At 37.6% G+C, this 21,846-nt stretch overlaps 1 protein-coding gene across 11 annotated transcripts in view; it reads right to left on the minus strand.

Annotated features, from left to right (window-relative positions):
* The window catches only part of OPA1 (OPA1 mitochondrial dynamin like GTPase), an 85,349-nt gene that overhangs the window by 24,871 nt on the left and 38,632 nt on the right, over nucleotides 1-21,846 (minus strand). For all 11 annotated transcript variants that reach the window (XR_008297741.1, XR_008297739.1, XR_008297740.1 and 8 more), the window contains 12 exons: nucleotides 21,479-21,551; nucleotides 21,312-21,384; nucleotides 19,878-19,993; nucleotides 18,942-19,006; nucleotides 18,076-18,152; nucleotides 12,089-12,254; nucleotides 9,953-10,105; nucleotides 8,487-8,595; nucleotides 7,872-7,951; nucleotides 3,737-3,877; nucleotides 1,409-1,525; nucleotides 27-120 (listed from right to left, as the gene is read on the minus strand). Coding sequence is in view for 4 of the 11 variants with exons in the window: in XM_027061181.2 (XP_026916982.1) it covers nucleotides 27-120; nucleotides 1,409-1,525; nucleotides 3,737-3,877; nucleotides 7,872-7,951; nucleotides 8,487-8,595; nucleotides 9,953-10,105; nucleotides 12,089-12,254; nucleotides 18,076-18,152; nucleotides 18,942-19,006; nucleotides 19,878-19,993; nucleotides 21,312-21,384; nucleotides 21,479-21,551 (1,264 nt within the window). In the remaining 7 variants the exon portion in view is untranslated. The remainder of the gene's footprint in view (nucleotides 1-26; nucleotides 121-1,408; nucleotides 1,526-3,736; nucleotides 3,878-7,871; nucleotides 7,952-8,486; nucleotides 8,596-9,952; nucleotides 10,106-12,088; nucleotides 12,255-18,075; nucleotides 18,153-18,941; nucleotides 19,007-19,877; nucleotides 19,994-21,311; nucleotides 21,385-21,478; nucleotides 21,552-21,846) is intronic.

Raw genomic sequence — 21,846 nt, forward strand, 5'->3', positions numbered from 1 at the left:
TAGAAAGTAGTCCCTCTGTGGCTTACCTTCAGTGTTCGTAAGTTGCTGCCTCAAAGTATTTGCAGTGATGGCAAGCATGCGTTGTATTCGCCAGAAAAGGACGACATCATTGCATTCCAACTAAAATATTAGGTCAGTAAGATTACCAGATGCAAATTTAAAAGTGAAAACCATGATCACAAACACATACGACTGACTACTAAAGTTAATACCTATACCCTAAGCTTTAACAAAAAACCTCAGATTTATCTAATACATGTACTCCTATCGCAGATAGAAGCCACCAAATCATTTCTGCTCAGGGTTCACGAACTTCCACGTGATTTGCATTCAATTTACCTCACTCCTATATAGCTTTGTTTTGATTCCGAGGACAAAGCAAATGAATCTGGGAAGTAGAGAATTTCATGACATTATATACAAGTGGAAATTCACAGCATATACCCTTAATTTGTATTTAGTTTCAGCTAACAACCATGTTAGCTTAAATATGTCCTTAGGTTAACCTCTTTTCTTCGAGCATGCATGCAAGCCAGTTCTGAAATGCAGCTTGTAGATAAAAATAAATTAATGATATGCTTCAAAAAGAACTTATTCTGTAGAGAGGCCTTCTCAACGATTAAATTACGCAAAACACTTGCCATTTTTTACATAGGTATAGTTACATACAAATTTCCTTTAAGCTGTAGAAAACTCAAAAGCATTTTAGGGGCCTTTGATCACTAATTGATAGAGTTCTTTCAGAGCACTTCTACTTACAAGAAAATGCTCAAAATACATCAGTCTGCTGCCACCTAGCGGTTACTTTGTGAAACATGACATTACACTGTACAACTTCATACACTTCTTTCAAAGAATTATTTAAAGATTTTGGTGATATAAAGAAATACAATATAGGAAAAAGCACAATAAAAGCTGTTTTTTCAGGATGATGTCCACTATGCAAATGGATTATGTTATACACATGCACACAACTATAAAGATTAACAGACATATAAAAATGTTAACTAAAATTACTTCTAGGTCAGGGGATTATAAGTGACTTATTCCTTAGTAAGGAGTATTAGTAAGTGACTATTTCCCTTTGCAATTTTCTTTTACATTTCTTTACTGTATTTCCACAACAAGAATGTGTTATTTTCTAATACAAAAAAGTTAATTCTTAAAAAAAAAAAAATTTAACTGGTTTAGTGCCTGTTCTCTGCACACAAAATCTTATTGTGTGTAAAATATAAAGTGGTAAAAACCTTAGAAAAGATAGGAGTTAGGTTATTCTTCAGACATAAATCATATATACTTTTTCCCAGCAGATCAAAAGACTTAAAACTAATGCTAAAGCTATAGTTAACTTTCAAGCATCCAAACAACCATCACTAAAAGCATTTTCCCTGGTTTTTAGACACTTTACCTCAGAATCTACAAAATGCCTTTGGTAGTAGTAAAAGCCTCTTCGACAAAGGTTACAATGGTTTAGAGCTGTTTTCAAGAAATGTCTTCTATAAACTTGGTGCCAAGTATCTTTAATCTAAAACGAAGGAAGAAAACAAAACCAAAGAGTTACTGTACACTCCCCTCAGGTTGACCAAACACATTCTGAAAAGTCATCCACGAAGTTTATTTATAAAAAAGTTAATTAAAACTAGTGGCAGTGTTATTCTACCAACCATTTTTACCCATTAAGAAAAAAAATTTTTTAAGACAAAAGATTAGATTTACCACTACTCTGACCCCTTACCAGTTTATATACTTCCAAATATGTAGTGTTTTTAACAACCGTTGCTATTACATTCAAATAATCATTCTGTAGAGTAGATAGGGTTGGGATTATTACCGCCCCTAGTTAGAGGTAAGGGGCCCCAAGGAAAAAGAGGTTGTGAGCCTTATCTAAGGACAGAGTCAGGACTAGGAAGCTGGTCTCAGACCATCAACCCAACAGTTATTTCCTTTCTGATCACTACATCTTGCTGTTACCATAGCAAAATGACTCCTGCCATGTCATTATTACGTAGTTTGTCAAAGTGTTCAAGGTTCTTGCAAGCGTCTTTTCTAAGTAGACCAGTAATAATCATACGCAGGTACAACCAGTACAATCAACGCTATGTAACACAGAGGAAAGTGGAAGCTCAGAGATGATGTCAGTATTACTAGCGAATGGGATGGAACTGCGCTAGAATTCACATCTCTGACAGTAGTCCATCTGCTATGTTTGTCATAATTATCTTGTTATCTATTTTATAGCTTCATCAAGTGCACTGGAAGAACAAAATGTCTCTTGGAAAAAGGGCTGAGATTTTCTTGCTCAGAGAAAGTCAATATATACAGCCAATCCATATCCTAATATGCAGGCAAAGTCCAAGGATGGATAAATTAAATTTATATTCAACTAATAATTTCATGTAATCATTAGTTTTAATTTCATTTTCTATTTACAAATAATGCTACATGTAACAGCTTTAACTTGCTTTGAGTTTTACCAGTTTTCTTGTTCTGACCTCCTGGGGAATTTAAATTAAATATACTCATTTCTCAAGTGCTAAAATATAAATAGTAGATAATCTTTAAAAGAACTTCTGTGTGGCTCTGAAACTTCTTATATGATTGTTTTCCCTCTTAGAATTATTTTTCTAATTGGCTTTCACTAAGTTAACTTAAGCTAATATTAAAATAAGGTTTTATTTTTATTTTTTAATTTTTTTTAACATTTATTTATTTTTGAGAAACAGAGTGAGACAAAGCATGAGCGGGGGAGGGGCAGAGAGAGAAGGAGACACAGAATCTGAAGCAGGCTCCAGGCCCTGAGCAAGAGGTCAGCACAGAGCCTGATGCGGGTCTCGAACCCACAAACTGTGAGATCGTGACGTGAGCCAAAGTTGGACGCTCAATTGACTGAGCCACCCAGGCTCCCCTTAAAATGAGGTTTTAATCCCTTACACTCTAACTGGGGTACATAGGCCCAGAAACAGTTATTTTTTTCAAATCTTCCCCAAATAAGCATCATGAAGATAAGCAAAACATAGTCTGTAATTATTTTTATTCTCATATTTATTATGATGATGTGAGGAAAATGAGATAGAACCCCAAGGCACTACTCAATTTAATACAAACTTAACATTCACATTTTTTCTAAATCCACTCATACCTGATTAAGGCACTTTTTTTTTTTTTTTAAGAGAGAGAGCGAGTGAGCAGCAGAGGGGCAGAGACAGAGAGAGAAAATCTCAAGCAGGCTCCACACTCAGCGTGGAGCCTGACATGGGGCTTGATCCCACCACGCTGGGATCATGACCAGAGCTGAAATCAAGAGTCAGACACTCAACCGACTGAGGCACCTAGCGTCCCTGATTAAGGTACATTTGACAGAGAAAACATATATATATAAATGAAACACACTGAAGCAGAACTTCTATTTTGCAATCTGAAACAGCGTAACGTGGTGCAGAGATGTGACTGGGCTTCACCTCCTTTTGCAAGAGCTAACTGCTGAACATGCCCAGGTACTTCACTTTTCCAAGTCTCAAACTCCTCATTACAAATTAAAGTATTACCCGTAAGAAAACACCACCAAGAATAAATCTCTACTCTGTACACAACCAAAGTAACTGTTTTTACTGTCAGCAAGTGACCCAAGTCAGGTCAAGCACTTCTATATCCGAGTAACATGTGAGAAGTAGCAACATTTTACCGCAAGAACAAAGATTAAGGAAGTAAGTTCAGGCTTTTCCGCAATATTTATTACCAAGCTTGGGTCCACTTCTACCCCTCGGGATTCCAGGTTCTTTCGCACTGTGGTTATCTCATCGCTTGCGAGATATGCCGGGTGCTCCTCGTTACACTTCAACATCTTCTCCAATTCGTTCTTGGTTTCGTTGTGGACAAACTTGAAATTGTTTAAAAGAGAATTCTGCTTTAGATGGTTCATGATTTGCCACGCTTATAAAAACAGAGCCCTGATTTTAGTTAAGTACACTGCTCCTGCACAATAGGTGACCAGCCCCACACAGCAAACAAGAAAGAACACAGTCCCCAGCTTAGGATACAGGACAATGGCTCTGGGAAGCAGAATAAACTGGACTTCTATGAGGAGAAAGAAACAAACAAGAAATTAGCCACATTTGTTATATATTTTGCTTTTGATGAAATGGTTTATTGTCGAAGCTACAGCACCAGGTAGCTTACTGTATACTTTCTTGACCTTAGAGTAGGATATCAGTCTAGGAAAGAGTACCCTGAATATATGGGAAGAGATAATGTTCTAATAAATGCCTCATATCTAAGAACTAGATGGCTGTAAGAACTTGCACCTGCTGACAGGCTTCTTTTCTGATAAATATGAAATTCATAGTTGGGATTAAAAAAAAAAAGATTTCTAATAAAAATTGTGCTTTAAACTGCTTCTGCAAGGTGCTTATCATTCCTTTTTTTTAAATTTATTTTTAAATAATCTTTAAACCCAACATGGGGCTCAAACTCACAACCCCAAGATCAAGGGTAGCACACTCTATAGTTTGAGCCAGCCAGGAGCCCGAAGGTGTCAATCGCTTTTATTATTTATATTTTTTAAATGTTTACTTATTTTGAGAGAGGGAGACAGAGCACAAGTAGCAGAGGGGCAGAGAGAGGGAGACAAAGAATCCCCAACAGGCCCCGTGCTGCCAGAGCAGAGCTCAACGTGGGGCTCGAACCCATAAACCGCGAGATCACGACCTGAGCCAAAACCAAGAGTCAGTTGCTTAACCGACAGAGCCACCCAGGTGCCCCGATGCCTATCATTTTTAAATGTACCTCCAATCTCTTCTTTATAACTGTTCATAATCTGAGGACCAAAGGAGGAAAACATATACTAGTGATAAATTCAAAAGTAAGACTTTTATACAGTGCCAAATTATGTTTATCTTTCCTTTTTCAATCTTTCCAAAACTGCATGATAAAAGAAGCTAGCTTCAAATTCACTGATTACTCTAAACAAGTTACTACCACAGCACTCTGCCCCAAACTGTAGCAAGCTACAGTATCTGAGTACTTCAAGAATAAAATGTAAATATAAATAACTGGTTTATAAATGAAACTACTAATTAATATTCTCTGAAAACATGATACTTTAGAAAAACTATTACTTAATGAAGAGAAATTTCACATTTTCCTTAAACATCTGCTCTTGGTCTGAGGTAAGAAGGAAATCTTTATTTTTTTTTTAATTAAAAAAAATTTTAATATTTACTTGAGAGAGAGAGAGAGAGAGAGAGAGAGAGACAGAGAGAGCAGGGGAGGGACAGAGAGACAGAAGGAGACACAGAATCCAAAGCAGACTCCAAGCTCTGAGCTGTCAGCACAGAGCCTGACATGGAGCTCGAATTCATGGACTGCAAAATCATGACCTGAGCCAATATCAGCTGCTTAACTGACAGAGCCACCCAGGCGCCCCATAAATCTTTAATTTAGATGATACTCCCCAACTCTTCTTGTCCTGTTTTTACTTCTATCTGTCCACCTGTCCCCACCACCCTGGCTGTTCAGAACACTACTCTCCCATGTATCCTGACCAAGATCTCCATAGTTCAGCTCAGACAAGGTGAGAATGTTCCAAAGGAATGGATTTTTCCCTAGAAAACTAAGGAAAAAGTAACAACATAAAAGCAAAAAGTAGTTTTCAGAGCACAGACTTCTCATTTTTAACGTAGGACAGTCTTAAATTTCTTTTCCTGCTTAATCAATCACTCAAAAAGACAGAAGGAACACAGCCACCTAAACTTGCAGTGTGAGATGTGGGGACAGTCTCAACCTCTTCCATAATCTGTTTCTCATGGTAACCTCCAGGAATGAGATCTACAACAGTGGTTTTCAACTGGGAGCAAGAGGGGTAGAAAGGTTAGAGAATAAGAACTTGATTCAGTAGGTCTGACAGGAGGCTTTCTTTTGAAATAGAAAATGAAACACGCACATACAAACACCTCCCAAGGCAGTCCTGGTGTCCCTCTCCCTACACTCCAAATTATGGCTTCTGTTCTACAGTCTGGGTCTTACGTATGCTGCCCTGAAACCCTGAAAGGAAAAGGGTCTTCTCTGAAGGGTTTCCATATTCCTCTCCTAGGCCACGGATCCTCCCATTAATCTTAAAACTTAATTTTCCACTTCCCTTGCAGGGATCCCCTACAGGTTCAAATTCCTGAGAAAATAGTTTACAACTAGGAATTATTTCTCTCTGAGAGCATTTGGCCACTAGTTGCTGAGGCAAGGTGCCAACATCGATTACTGTGGAGACTTTAGCCTAATTTCCCTAAACCTTGATGGGTGGACACCATTTTCCTTCCAGGTGTACCTGCCTCACACCAGTTCTTTTCAATCATTGCTTCTTCCAGTCTTAAAGTCAGATCACGTTAGAGTCTAATGGCTCTCCTAGAAATTCTTTTCTGATAGACCTCCTCCTTTTGGCCCATGTGTCGAGAGAGATAATTGATGCTCCCTGAAGACAGATGTGATCCAACTGCTAACCCTGTCTACCTCCTCAGGTTCTCTCCACAAAAATCCTATCAGAAAAAAGAGAAGAGGAAGACTGTTCCTTCCCTTATTTATTTATTTTATTTTTTAAATTTTTTTATTTTTTTTAAATGTTTATTTATTTTTGAGACAGAGAGAAACAGAGCATGAACGGGGGAGGAGCAGAGAGAGAGAGGGAGACACAGAATCCGAAGCAGGCTCCAGGCTCTGAGCTGTCAGCACAGAGCCCGACGCGGGGCTCGAACTCACGGACCATGAGATCGTGACCTGAGCCGAAGTCGGACACTCAACCGACTGAGCCACCCATGTGCCCCTCCTTCCCTTTTTTAAAGACAAATTGGGACTAATATCTGACAGACAGCTTATCGAAAAAAAAAAAAAAAAAAGGGCATGAAACTAAAAAAAAAAAAAGTTGATTATATAACTTAATTCTGTATTTAAGATGAAAACAAAACAATAAATAAATAAGGAAACAGGGAAACAAGAATGATATGTCATTTGGCAATTTTCCATTCTCTTTATCTTCTCTCTTGATATTTCTGTATCTTGCTCTCCTTTCTCTAATTACATGGATTCGGACTGAAAAGAGGACTGGATGCCACCTCTTTTTCTTAGTCATTACTACTTTCACTTGTGCATTTTGATTTTATATCCTGTTTTCACTCTTTGATTTAAGTAATGAATGTAAGAATGAGATGTGGTATATGACTAAATGCTAGACAGGAAGAGGAGCCATAACAATAAGGAATAAAAAGAAGGTAAGGGATGGGAATTTGAATGATTCATACATCCTCCCTCTACTCATTTGTCAATTTATTTATACTTGCCTTTACCATTTTGTTCTTCTGAAGTGCTCATTAAATATTTATGGAATAAATAAATTCTGTAATTCTAGTTCCTGTCTGAATTTTTATACCTATTTTGGGAATACAACAGCAAAAAATGCAAAAGAACAAAATAATCTGAATAGACAACAGAAAAATCCAGAAGTAACAGATGAGGTAAACAAAGTCACTGTATCTTTCATTCTGATTACATTTACTCTACATCCTCTGAAATTCGTGTCATTTTTTATTTTTGTTTATAACTTCAACCTTCATTTTACCTCAAACAAGGAACTGAAACGAACAAAGTAATCAACCACAAAAGGAGCATGGTTCATTTCCCATTTTAGTAACATAGCTACTGCATTTGAAAAAAACAACTTGCTTTTATAGCTTACTATTTATTCTAAAATTTCATTATATTGTAGAAAGGCTGATATAAAACATTTGAAATTATTAAGATTGGTCTAGAAGGCATGCAAAAGTGGTATTTTAATGCTTGAATTAAAATAATCAAAATTATATCATAAGACCAGAGATTTGTTTTTTTACCTGTTCTTGGGTCCGGTTCTTCCAGTATAACCATCTCTTTTTCCAATCTGGACCTATCATGTTTTCAATTGCATTTTCAGCTGCAAAATTAAAAAAAACTTTTTAAAAATTCATCAAAAATTTTATCATTTACCAAGTACATAGATTATAACTAATATTAAATAGTCTTATTTTATTAACTATTTCAAAGTGCTATATCAATATAAAGTCAGCTGAAATAAAGACAAAAAAAATTACATGATTGATATGGTACATGTAGAAGAAAGGATTTAATTATATATGTTTATAATCTGCGCAAGGTACAATTGGTATTGCAAGGTATACCGTTTCCATAGGTATAGAGGCAAACACTAAAATTGTCTTATAGTTTTTTCAGAATAGGAGTACATATGAACGTATGTCCAATTTATTTAATATTTTCCCTAGTTACTAAGCCATTGACTGAAAAATCCCACAAAAAAATTTAACTATGTTATTAATGACAAAGCTATGAAATGTTACTTTTATTTTTTTTTAAACTTTATTTTACAAACATTCATCAAGTTGGATGACCCCCCCCCCCCCCCCCCGCTTCACCACTGCGAATACTCACAACTCAACCCATGTCCTACTTACTGTCCTTGAGGCGAGCCTGAAGAGCTTCTTCCATAAAATAAATAGCGGCATCCCACTGTTGTTTATCAGATATGGAACGGTCTTCTAAAGCATTGTGCTGGATAACCCTCTGAAATAACAAGGAAAGAAAAACAGCCAATTTTGATCTATCTAGGCCTTATAATCTTAGTAACTGTATTCAAATCGACAGCTTATCAAACATCCAAAAGAACAGATGTGCCTAAAACAACATAAAAGTATGCCCCTTCCACACAAATTCAGGTCTTATTACCTGCCCACTTGTCAGCTTTCTTCCCCAAAAAATAAACAGTGAAGACTTCTTCCTATCCCAAATTGAGTATAAGCTATGTCTAAGATCGAGAGAGGTATGTTACACATGTAACCACATAAAATCTGCACCTAGAACCCTAGTAACTCAGGAGTTAATGATTCAGATCATCGCTACCTCTCCTTTTTGCCATATGATCTGTGTTAGCATTTCCAAAAAAACGAGAAAAACAACCACTGTCTCACCGTTAACACCAATGAAAAGTGTAAAGGAGGAAAGCTTAAAAGGTCTAGACAATCATAAGCAAATGTGAGTTCTTCATGATAAGAAAACTGATCTCTAAATTTTATAATTATTGAATGAATGCATGAAAAAGGACACTATTCTCTCAGGAAGCTAGTCTTATAAGGCATTTAACAAGAACGAACATAGCTTTCAAACATGAAAACAAACACTTATTCTAAAATAAATTACAATTATGACCAGCCCACAGTGCGATATGCATTATCCTGGAAAACTGTTCAATCTTTCAACAGTTCTCCTCAGAACTGTCTGGGAAGAGAGCAGGTGCTTAACCAGGTTTGATTATGGTGATGGAACGTTCTACGTAACAAAAGATCTGCTGGAGGTGGTTGGATTTGGTGAAGGTCAGGAGTCAGGCTTTGTAGCAGAGTCAGGGCTTCGGTCTGAGTTTTGCCAAGGACAATAATAAGGCTGCTTAAGAACTAAATAAAATCTGCTTACAAAATACACTGTAGAGTTTCAGGCACCTTGCAAGCATTCAACATGTGGCAGTTAGCATTATTTTAGAAGTCTAACATTGTATGACTCAAATCCACTGAAAACCAATGCATCTAATTCCTTTTATTACCACGAAGGGTAAAATGAGAAGCAGCTATCTGAGCCATCTGTAGATCAGGTCCATGTAATGGCTAGTGGACAACACTTTGTGGAAGTTAATAGAAGCCTCTTTACCGCGAAGTTTGACTTTTTTTCTGAAATGCTAGCCAAGAAAAGAAATAGCAGAGAAATGTTAAAGAGCTAATTACAGATGGTTAAACTATTTCTTTCCCCTCATTATTTTAAATTCAGAACCTAATTGAAATGGCCATATAAAAACAGCTTCCTACAAAAAGATACCAATTTGAGAAATTATATAAAAGCATGAGGCCGACACCTTAACATACAAATGACATACCAAGCTGTCCTCCGCAAAATCATTCCACTTGTGGCGCTTAATACTTTCTTCCTTAACAGCCTCTTTAAGTTTATCAAATATGTCATCATGCTCTTTCCCTTTTGGTTCTGTCATGAAGCGGGAAAATTCTTCTTGTAGGGTCTCCCAAGCAACCTAGGTTTAAAAGAAAAAAAGCTGTATTCACAGTACATACTTATATTTAATATGTAACATGACAAACATGTGAATTAAAGCCAAACAGATGAAATAAGCTTATCACAAAGTACATATGAAACCACTTTTTTTTTTTTTTTTTTTTTTAAAGGCCGCATACATAAACACTGGCCTAGAGATCTCACACTGATAGCTAGTGGGGTAGATTTGGCGTCCTGACATGTTTTGCTAGACCTACATGGTGTTTTAAATTTTAACAAACAGAGCCAACATTAAAAAGAGAGAGACTTCATATAAAAATCTGTGTTTCCAGCCTCTCTTGAACTATCCGGCAGCACTGTACCCACATTCCTACATAACACTAGCTGGAGCTGAAAAGAAATTGCCCCCTTGACTTAAGGTCTGTACTCCAATCAGCCCCCAGACTTAGTTCACTAATTTATTTCCTTCTGTACAAGAGGTGAGTCTGCCTGCTTCTTTCATTCTGCAGAAAGTTTAAAATTTCATAACGATTTAGTCTTCTTCACATGTTTGCCTTTATGCAAATATATGAAGCAAAGCATCAATACCTTCAAACAGAACCCAGCAGTATTCAGGCTCTATCACAGCTAACTCCTAATTACCTGGAAGGAAGAGCCCAGTGCCAGAAGTAACGAAGAACTAAATCTACTTATGATTAAGTGGGCTGGTTAATGCTGTGTTTTTTATTTAGCCCTGGTCCTTTCAAACATGAAGAAATCACAGCATAAAAAAGATGGCTGTTCAAGAATATCCAGTGAGGTATTAGAATCTATGTTTCCTGACCTTCGGCAGAGCCTCATGTCTCCGCCACACCCAGGTGAGAAGGGAGAAGGCAGCAGGAGACAGAATGACCACTTCCACGGCCGAGCCTTAGGATGTGAAAATATCCTACCGTGGGACCGGGGCCGCACAGATGTTTTTAGGCAGGTTGTGAGGAGAGCTGGTGAGTGATGGCAGCAGCTCTCCAGCTATTTCAGGGGTAAATGTGTGGAGAACTGACAGGGGTCAGCAGTCTGCAGCTTCAGCAGAGCAGCTGCCAGCTCTCAGGAAGAGAAGCTGGAAGAAACTGAGAAAACAGGTGCAGTCAGGGCTGGAGCAGGACAGGAGAGGGGGGAATGACGCCCAAATAATTAGAAGCTGACAAGGTAAGTATGAAAAATGAAATTATCTTTGACACTGACTCTCATTTTGTGAGCAACCTCACAAAGAGGCACAGGACACACCGCGTCTTACTGAGCGAGCGCAATCATTCTTCAGACTAATACGCGTGGCAGATCAGCTCAGGGGATGCTCATCATCACAGTAACAGCAGCTGGCATTTACTGCGCAGTTACCGTGGGCCAGGTGTGTCTAAGTATTTTATGTATTACGCACATTTACTCCTTATAACAATCTGCGAGGTGGGCAACATCATCATCCCTATTGTACAAGTAAACAGAAAGGTTAAGCACCTGGAGTCCAAAGACCACCCAACTACTACGTGGTACAGCCAATGTGTAACAGATAAGCATTCTTTAAGGGACTTTCTTATAATTCTTGGTCTAATGTTCTGGCAGGATCCTAACTAAGGAAATGATTATTTAAGTGCAACTGAGCCCTGCAGAAAATCAATAGATGAAATAGTTCAACCATTAAACATTTTTCTTATGGGATCCTTATTCGTAGAAAAAGTTAAAAACAGTTCACAGTTAAGCAAATTTTGCTGGTTTTGTTAAATGCTATCTTTGGAACAGGACCAATGCCCTCGGACCAACAAAATGCCAATCAGTAAATTTTTATAGTGGTAGTAACTGGTAATAGGATTAAGGCTGACCCCAACACAGAGATAAGGAATAGAGAATAAATGGAGCCTAAAGACTAAAAGGAGAAAAAGTGGCTGTGATGGGAATAAAACCTAAAATTCACGGCTCCTACTCCCTTCACATAATGCTTCTTACCCATTTAATTAAATTATATCCTAACCTCTACTGCTTTATTAGGAAGCTGTTTATCAGTCCACTGTTTAAGCTTGATGTCCACTGTTGTATTAAAAGTCCCTGAATTCATGGTCTGTGCAGCTGGAAGATAGATGTTTTCAATCACATGAGTTGATACTCTTTCCCACAAAGACTGCTGAAGGATTTCCTCCCTGAAATTAGACAAAACAAGTTTCAAGAACATCAAATTTAAATATTATATTGTTTTTAAAAACAGCTGCATTGAAGTATCATATTTACAGTGCTGACATATGAACAAACCTGTGTATCACCGCAATCAAGAGAACCAACCTATCCATCATCTTCAAAAGTTCTAGCCGCTGGATCTGCTTTCAGTTACTAGAGGTTGGCTTATATTTTCTAGAATTGTGTATAAATGCAACCATACAGGATATACTCTTATTTTTGTCTGTCTTCTTTCACTCGGCAAAACCATTTTGAGATTTCTCCATATTGTTGTATGTATCAATGTTTCACTCCTTTTTTTAAAAATTATTTTTAAGTCTATTTATTTGAGAGAGAGCGACTGCGAGTGGGGGAGGAGAAGAGAGAGGGAGAGAAAGAACGGGAAGCAGGCTCCATGCATTGTGAGTGCGGAGCCCAATGTGGGGCTCGATCTCACGAACCATGAGATCATGACCTGAGCTGAAATGAAGAGTCTGCCACTTAACTGATGAGCCATTCAGGCGCCCCTGTCTCACTCCTTTTTATTGCTGAGTAGTATTCCACTGCATGGATCTGTTTACATATTTAGCTGCTATTGGACATCTGGGTTGTTTCCCACCGTTAGTTCTTCCAAATGAAGCCGTAATGAGCTTTCACATGCAAGTCTTTATGGACACATACTTTTGCTTCTCTCGGGCAAAATATCTAGGATTGGAAGAGCTGGATCATTTGGTAGCTACATAGTTAACTTTTTATGATACTGCAAAACTGTCCAAATGGGTGAACTATTTTACATTCCCACCAGCACAGTATGAGAGTTCTAGATGCTCTGCTTCTTGCCAACATTTGATATGGTTAGTCATTCTGACAGGTTTACGGTGGTATCTCATTGCAGTTTCGTTTGCATTTCCCTAATGGCGAATACTTTTAAGCATCTATTCCTGTGCTTATTTGCCTACACAGACTTTTTATGTATTGACTGAAAAGTGCAGTCCAAGACTGAGAATTTCTAGGTATAATTTTAACAATTTATCAGACCACAGCACAGAGCACAGAGATGTTATGGGATATTGCTAGGTAAAACTGGTCAACACATCATGATAAAGGCAACACTATAAAGGATGCATAATCAAGTTGAGCATCCTGCCTTAAAAAGTACCTTTCAAGACCACAGATCTCTAAGCAAGAAAAAAACAACTATTTCAATGAAGAAAAAAACTGAACTCTCAAGAAAATATGTATTTGGCTTCTCCCAAGCTAATTTCTACTGCGAGATAATACGACAACATACAAAAAACATTCTGCTTACCAAAAGCGGTCAGCAACCTCAACCGTCTACAACAGCCACTTTTGTAGCAGCAACATCCCGGCTGTCCAGAAGCCAAGATGCAATTTTCTTAGTTGAGGAGCGCCAACACTCCCTCCCATCCAAGACTGCTCATACTCACTTAACATTTTGTGTAAAGTCAAGTGTACTGAGTCAATCGGCTTAGCTGCTGGTTTCCCCTTGCTAACTTTCAGGTCTTGTTTTGGGTTACAAGGAGAAAACAAAAGAAAGAGTGTGAGGAGAGGACACACCACAGAGGACCAGAAGGACAAAGTCAATTTAGTCATGGTGTTAATGACACATAATGATAGGCGGAAAATTTTAGGAGCAGGCTGGAAGAAAAAAAGCTGGTCAGTGTCTCCTACTTGGATAAAATTTTAAACACAAACCCAAGATTTCTGAAAGATAAGCAAAAAACCAGGATCCAGCCTCTGACCACCAGGGCTTTTTGCCACTCCTGCGTCAGAAAAGACTTGGTCTGTTACCTCCTCCCAGGGGTCTGTGGGGGAGGAACTGACATTCCAGACACCCTTTCGAGGAGGTAATAACAAAATCCCAGACCACCAAATCCTGACGAGCTTAGGTAATGTTCGCAAAGGAGGCTGTTTTCCAGTCCACCACAGGGAGCTCCTGTCACCCATCCTCACCTGCCCTTTCGTCACCAAGCTGCTGTCCTCTGTCCACACTCCCCCTGCTCCTCTCCCTCATAATCATGTTTATTGTGCCCCCAATACTCTGTTCCATAACAAACAAACCGCTTTACATTCCCACTCTTTCCCCATTCCATATATCCTCAGACCTTTCCTGGCTCTCCCTTCTAGACAGTGACTGTCCTCACATCCTGTTGACTGGAAGGTGCTGAGTTAGGGAGTGGAAGCCAGGTTCCCTTCACTCCAAAATCTCTCCCCGGACAAGAGTCCTCAGCTCTCGTGTAAACTCCAGTGCTGTGAGGCCAGTTTACACCGTCTGCTACCCTGACTTGAGCCCTTGTTTACGTTTCCTAGCATGTTTTAGATGATGGTAGACTTCTCTATTCTAAATTTTGCCATCATCTAGGGAAAAGTCCATAAACACACAAAATTCAGTTAACATTATAGTTCTGCTCATTCACCTCTGTACCTCCAGGATCTTTGTCCACACTGCATGTTAATCAAAACACTTTTTCAAAATAGAAATTTCTTCTTTCAAAGCAAAGGACTTACCCTATACAATAACTTCAACCAATACAGAAAAAGTAGTAAGTCCTCCATAATTCCCCTTTCAGTGGTATAACCACTATTCACAGCTTTATTTATCAGTAAAACATTTAATGCCTGCATAAATATTTGTGTGTTTACATGAGTGGATCAAATTGCACATACTACGTTAGTTAAAAGCATATTGTACCGTTTTCCATGTCAATTTCCTACATTCTTCCATAGTGTCATCACAGTAATACACTCTATGAATAAATCAAATATGACGTAATTTCAAATAGGAAACGGAAGTTTTCAATTTTTTTACACTAATACAAAACCATGGTGACGATTCTTGCTATTCTTATGTTCATCTTTGTCAAATATATCTTCACTCCTATAAATTAGCAGCAATGTAATTTAATTACTATGTAGAAATGCACTCACTGTTTAATGAACTTCTCCATTATCTACACATCCAGTCACTAAATCCTGTCAATTCTATCTGCTAGGTAACTCCTCAAATATTTCAAAACTGTCTCCTCTTCTCCATCTGCACCATCCCGACTCAAGTTCAAGCTGCCATCATCTCTCATCTAGTAATTTCAGCAGCCAGTGGCCTCCTTGCTCACTGCCTCCTTCTTCACAGCATCCCACTTGCCCTACTATAAAGATCTTTCTAAACTGCAAATCTGCCCTAAAGATATTCAGTGGCCCTTGGTGCTCATGGGTTCCAAGCTTCCGAACATGGCTTGTATGGCCCTTAATAATCTGTATCTTGTTTCTATGTACTGCTTTCTCTCCTGCCTCTTGCCTCCTTCTATGCTAAAGCTGTAGGTAACAGCCCTCAGCCACCTGTGTCCCCTTGCCTTCTCTCATCTCCTGGCCTCTGCAATTCTCCTGTCACACCACTTATTCTTTAAATCCAGGATTATGGTATCAGAGATCTTTTCTGAGTCCTCAAATCTGAGTCGGGGGACTCAACTGTGAGTTCCCATTTTCCTTTCATTTTTTCAAATTTCAACAAAATAAACTCAGTACTTTTAACCAACAGCTGTATGCATAACACTGTAGCATTTTTTAAAGTGTTTCTATAAATCCATCCAGCTATCCTTCTAAATGACGTATGAAAAAAAGATCTATCTATAGTAACAGTCACATAATGTTAACGATATATCAATATCTTATACTTAATGTCAGCAATCAATCCCTGATGATCAGGTGAGGTATATTGTGTGGAAACGCTGAGAGCCTATTTCTCCCTATAATGCAACTTACGTTGAATATAAACCCCCAATAACTTTCTTAAAATATAGTTACAGTAGACTAGAATGCCTTTAACAACAAACTATCATGTTTAGGACATAAAACGCTTGTAACACTGTTTCCAGATCACCAAATATAGATCAAATAGTCCTGGCAATGAAATAATTAACATCTTAGGCATGCACCCTAAAATATCACATAAGGCATTCATTATGCAACAAGAACAAAATACTGCTTAAGGCAACATCAACTATGTCACAAAAATAAAATATTTTGGGTACAATGCAGTTGAATTCAGTGTGGCATGAACAGTTACAATTAGGACCTGCTATTTTGATCTATGTTTGTATCAAGCTTTAGAACCAGGAAAAAAAAAAAAAGTTGATCTGATAAAATACAGAATCACCTGCTCCAGCGGCTCACAAAATACATCGCTAGCAGCTAGATGTCCTCCTTCCCTCCCCTGCCTTCTCTACACACACTCTGGAAATATAGGCTTCTCAGCCCTTCACAATTCCCTTCAGCCACCTGCATACTAAATAAACGGTGTTTAACCTCATGGTTCACTTTAGTGCAGGAATACTTTGATTTCAGACTGTTCTGCCCAAACGACACTAACCATTTCATCTGGTGATGCCAGGAATTTACAGAGGCACTCTATTTTTCTCCCATAAACAGCATTACCAGCTATTACAGTTTACAAATCACTTTCCGTGTATACTGTCCTCATATAACCTAGAATGGAAGTAGTGTTCATTCTTTATGTGCGTGTGCACACATGTGCGTGTGTGGGTGTGTATATACATCTACCTCTCGCAATTTCAAAAGCCATTTGGCTTACAGAAAGCCACAGAACTGGTTTAAAATACAAATAATAACAAAGATAATCTGGATATATATACACACTTGACTAATCAATCAACAAGTATAGATAAGATCAGAATCCTTTTGGGGATAAGGAGAGGAGATTAAAAGTAGGCAAATTTTGACTCCTTAAAGAAAGAAAATGGTTCACCACTGAGGAAGAAAGGGCACCAGGATGGGGAAACTAGCAATACTGAATTCAAACTTAAGTACTGGACACTAACTGTCTAGGCTCAATTTTGATAATCTTCAACTCTTCACAGAACCTCTTCAACAGAAGAGGTACAGAAAATATTTATAAAGAATGGCAATAAGGATAGTTCTATTCCAAGAATGATAAATTCTTAGAAACAGTATAGGCTTCATTAGAAACATAATTTATGTACAATGAATTTGTTCATTAAAATATGACTGCAAAAAAATCAAGGCTATTTATACATAGCTTACTTCAGGTACATAGAACCTATTCTGGTTAGTGTCCCATTCCAATAAATTTAAGAGTGCCAAATTCACATACACATAAATAGAAGGTGATAGTTTGCCCTGAGAGAGATTTGCAGGAGTAGTTTTCAAAAGGATGGATTTACCTGCTATTTTTTAAGAATCTCAAATAGAATTCAACTTGAAATATTATTTGTACAAAACATATGAGGTGTATATTATAAAAAGCACCAACTGCTCCTGCTCAGAAATGAGAACTTAAAAACACATACCCTTTTCCCTTTACAAACCAATTTTCTCGATAGTTTTGTTCTCTGTGATTAATCTAACAAGAGTAACCAATTTTGAAAGACTAATCTTTAAGCACAATTTGATGAAACTTTTGCCTAAATGACTTGAAAGAACTCAAAATTAAGTGTTTATTAAGTATAAGGTAAAGAAAAACCTAAGATGAAACAAGACTTAAAAAGACTGTGGAGAGAACAATTTTTCAGAATATCTTTTCTGAAACATACTTAAATAAATACATAGTTTATTGTACTTAAATACTTACCTAGTTAGACAACAAAAGTGGTTATGTTTTGAAAAAAGACATACTTTTATACTATTACTTATTTACTAAGTGTTTTGGGGGATGAGCCAAGGCTACAATAAATCACTGCTTTATCAACCTAAATGTTAGTATTTCATTCTGATCTATATAGCAATATTTTTGAGAAAAGGTCAAATACTCACCAATGTTTTGGTGTGACCTGGCTCAGACTGATAACTTCATCGAGGATTTCGTTTTTAGCTTTTTCAAATAGTTCGTTCTAGGTAATATAGATACAAATAAGTAAGATTTTCACAAGAGAGTCATTCTGCCCTGCCATGAGTTTCAGAGATCTCTATAAAGGCCTCTGACAGGCAAACAGGCTGAGCTTAGGTTTGAAGCAGGCATGACCAGCAAATAATGCTCTTCTCTTCTAGTCTCATTTTTAGGAATGAGAAATAGCCAGAGAAGGACAAAGACACTGACACAAATGTCTACCTTATTCATTCAATGCTCACTGTAGTTTTTCATGTAACATTTATTCAGTCAGGTAAGTTTTTCACATAACAAATGTTATGTGAACGTATTAGTACATATTAATTTAGTCCATTAGTATTAGTAAACTGATGCTGTTTTATAAAAGATGGCATTTTAAAATCAAGGAATACCAATATTTAAGTCCCACTAATCAGAGTATATTTCTCCATAGTAAATGCTGAAAAGGTAAAAGAGTCGATGTACGATTTTAAAAAGTCTGTATTACATAAATATGTTAATTCTAGAAGACCTTTAAAGAATGTTCTTCATTTTATCAGAAAAACATTTTTAAATACTTGCTTTAGTATCTTATGATCTGTAATTATTTTTTAATATTATGTAATAAATAATTTAAATTATCGTAGAAGAGATAACTGCTCCGGGAATATACTCTTGCAGCTCTAAATTAGTAATCTTATGGTCAAAACCGAAGCAGGTTGGCTTACCAGAGTTTGCTCATCAACATAAATTTTTGTTAGAGCACAGTATCAAATAAGACATATACAAAATACATGAGGTACACAAACGTTACCCGGTCAAGTTCTCGTAGACGAGGATAGTTATTCTTCCACTCAGTTTCAAGGTTAAAACGTGTTGCTAAGGAAGAAGAAAAGGTGTTCCAGTTTAAGGATTCTCTTTCTTCCCAGCTGCAGTGGTTAAAGGTGATCTCACACATCTCTGTACTAACGGAATTGCTGAGTGCACGCCTATGGCTCCTGAGTGCCGTGGGCTCTCAACATGTCAGAATCTCACCTCTGCAAGTTTTCCAAACTAATCTCCTTGACTTTAGTTTCTCCATTTTCAATCCACAACACACACAAGGGAACAGCTTAGTACAGCTGCTAAAGGCATGGATTCTGGAATCACACCACCAAGATTCAAATCCTGGGTCTATTCTCGACCATGTATGAGCTGGGTGCACTACTTAGGTAAGTTACTCTGTGCCCCAGTTTCTTCTTCTGTAAAATGAGAGTAACAACAATACTCTTAAGGTTGCTGAGGGACTCAGCAGGTGGACTTTCTACATGGGAAAAGGGAAGGTAAGTATACTCTCATCAAATGAAACTATGGAAGCAAAGCCAAGGAGCAAGAAAGCGTGGCATTCAGGAACTGGTACAAAGTAGCTGAAGCACAGGCTGCTCTGCCCCCCAACACCAGTCCCCTCTTCCCTCTAGAAGGGGGAATCTGAGTCCACTATGGTTTACTAAGCTCTTGCTCTCAAACACTACTGCAAACTTTCTACTCTGTTGAAAATCTGCAAAGTCCTCCTTGGGATGTTTCCTCTGAAGGTGAAAGTGTTCTCGTACAACAACTAAAGATTTATATTTTTTCCATTTTCCACATATTATCTAACAGAAAATGGAAGTAAAAAGCCACTGTTAAAGGAATAAAAAATCTGACGGATACCTAACCTTGCCAACTAATAAAATGTCTAAAGTTGTCAGCTTATTTTAAACAGCCAACTTACCTTTGAAACTATCAGCCTGTTGCTCAACGGACTCTCGTACCATTTTCCAAAAGCAGTCTGATACAGCAAGGCTTAAATTTCTTGTAGTCACTTGGTGTGCCTTTAGCATGCTTGTCCTATTAAAAAATAATAAAAGCTAAAGTACATAAAAATGGCAAGAAGGACGATAACTATCACCAAATTTGGAAACGTGCTCGTTATGATAATGTAATGAGAATACCACTCTCACATTTTATACTAGCACTATCCAATAAAACATTCTGTGATACAGACAATGTCCTGTATCTGAGCTATCCAACATGGCAGCTACCAGCCACATGGGGCTATTGAGCCCTTGGAGTGTATGGCTAGTGTGCTGAGGAACTGGAGTTTTAATTTCTTTAAAGTTAACTAATTCACACTTAAATAATCACCCGAGGCCAGTGCCTGCCATGCTGGACACCTCAGTTCTCTACACTTGTCAGTTCCCGTCCCCATAGATAAGACTCAAGACTATGTTTGCAAGAACTATCTTGATTTACTGTACTAATGCAGACGCAAACATACCTTGCCATTTTAAGAGACTCTCTACATACAAGGTAATTCAGTTGTCATTTAACTCTTCCTTTTTACTTTTTTTCAGGATCTTATTTTCTGTCAATATCTATTTAAAGATACCCCTTTGACATCCCCAACCCCCACTCTCACTTTCCCCATTACTGAAAGAGAAACGAGTACATGTATTTAAAAATCTAAATTTTGAATTGTTGGGGGCGTCTGGCTAGCTCAGTCAGTAGAGCATGCAACTCTTTATCTTTCATCTTGGGGTTTTGAGTCTAAGCCCCACGTTGGGGGCGGAGTTTACTTAAAAAATAAGTAAACATAAATACCAGAAGGATGGGTTTCTTCAAAAAAATAAATAAATAAAAATGTAAGTGTTGATCTTAAAAAAGTCACTTCATAAGTAAAACAACTAAAGATGTGTCCGTGTTGTCCTTCAGTGCCCATATCCCCAGGGGCAGGTTTTCATGCGAGCGTGTATTGTACCATGTGATAAGCTGCTCCTAATCCTTTTTTTTTTTTTAATTTTTTTAATGTTTATTCACTTTTAGAGACAGAGAGAGACAAAGCATGAGCAGGGGAGGGGCAGACAGAGAGACACAGAGTCCAAACCAGGCTCCAGGCTCTGAGCTGTCAGCATAGAGCCTGACGCGGGGCCTGAACCCATGAACCACAAGCCCATGACTTGAGCCGAAGTTGGACGCTTAACTGACTGAGCCACGCAGGCGCCCCAAGCTGCTCCTAATTCTTAGTAGCCTGCAGGCCTGCCTATTACATCCAGATCACTATTTCAGAAAACTTCTGGAAATTCAATGATAAACTAATGCTATAAAGCAAACTTTAAGTGAGAACAGCTTAAGTTACTCCCTCCAAGTATTTAAAACATATACCTACTTTAGGAGTTTTGAATTCTGAAAAAATTCTTCTTCATATTCTCTTATAGCTTCAATGCTTTCAGAGCTGTTCCCTAGGGAAAGACAATGAAATTCTCACTAAGAAAATTAATCTTTATTATTTGAAAACAACAAAAACTGAAATTGTAAGAATCCATCTTTGCATACCTTTTCCTGTTACAACAGCAAAATAACCTAGAGCTTTCATTGGGAAGAGTTTTCCTTCAATTATCTGCTGAATCTATTTTTAAAAGTGGGAAATAAATGTGAGATGCAGGTTTATATAATTTTTTGAAGCATAATATACTATTCAGAAAGCAAACTTAATAATGCTGTATATACACCCTCAAATATATAAATCTATACAAAACTATTAAAATGCTTTTCGATTGCTACTTGAGGGGAAAAAACACATTTAATTTCACTACACTACAAGATGCATTATGAAAACTGGGAATGCTGTACAGTGCTTTGGGGTCAGGCCTTAGTTTAATTTCAGCTCCTCCACTCCTTAGCTACGCAGCTTTAAGTAAGCT

This window comes from Acinonyx jubatus, chromosome C2 (genome assembly GCF_027475565.1).
Source record: "Acinonyx jubatus isolate Ajub_Pintada_27869175 chromosome C2, VMU_Ajub_asm_v1.0, whole genome shotgun sequence".
NCBI classification, from domain to species: domain Eukaryota; kingdom Metazoa; phylum Chordata; class Mammalia; order Carnivora; family Felidae; genus Acinonyx; species Acinonyx jubatus.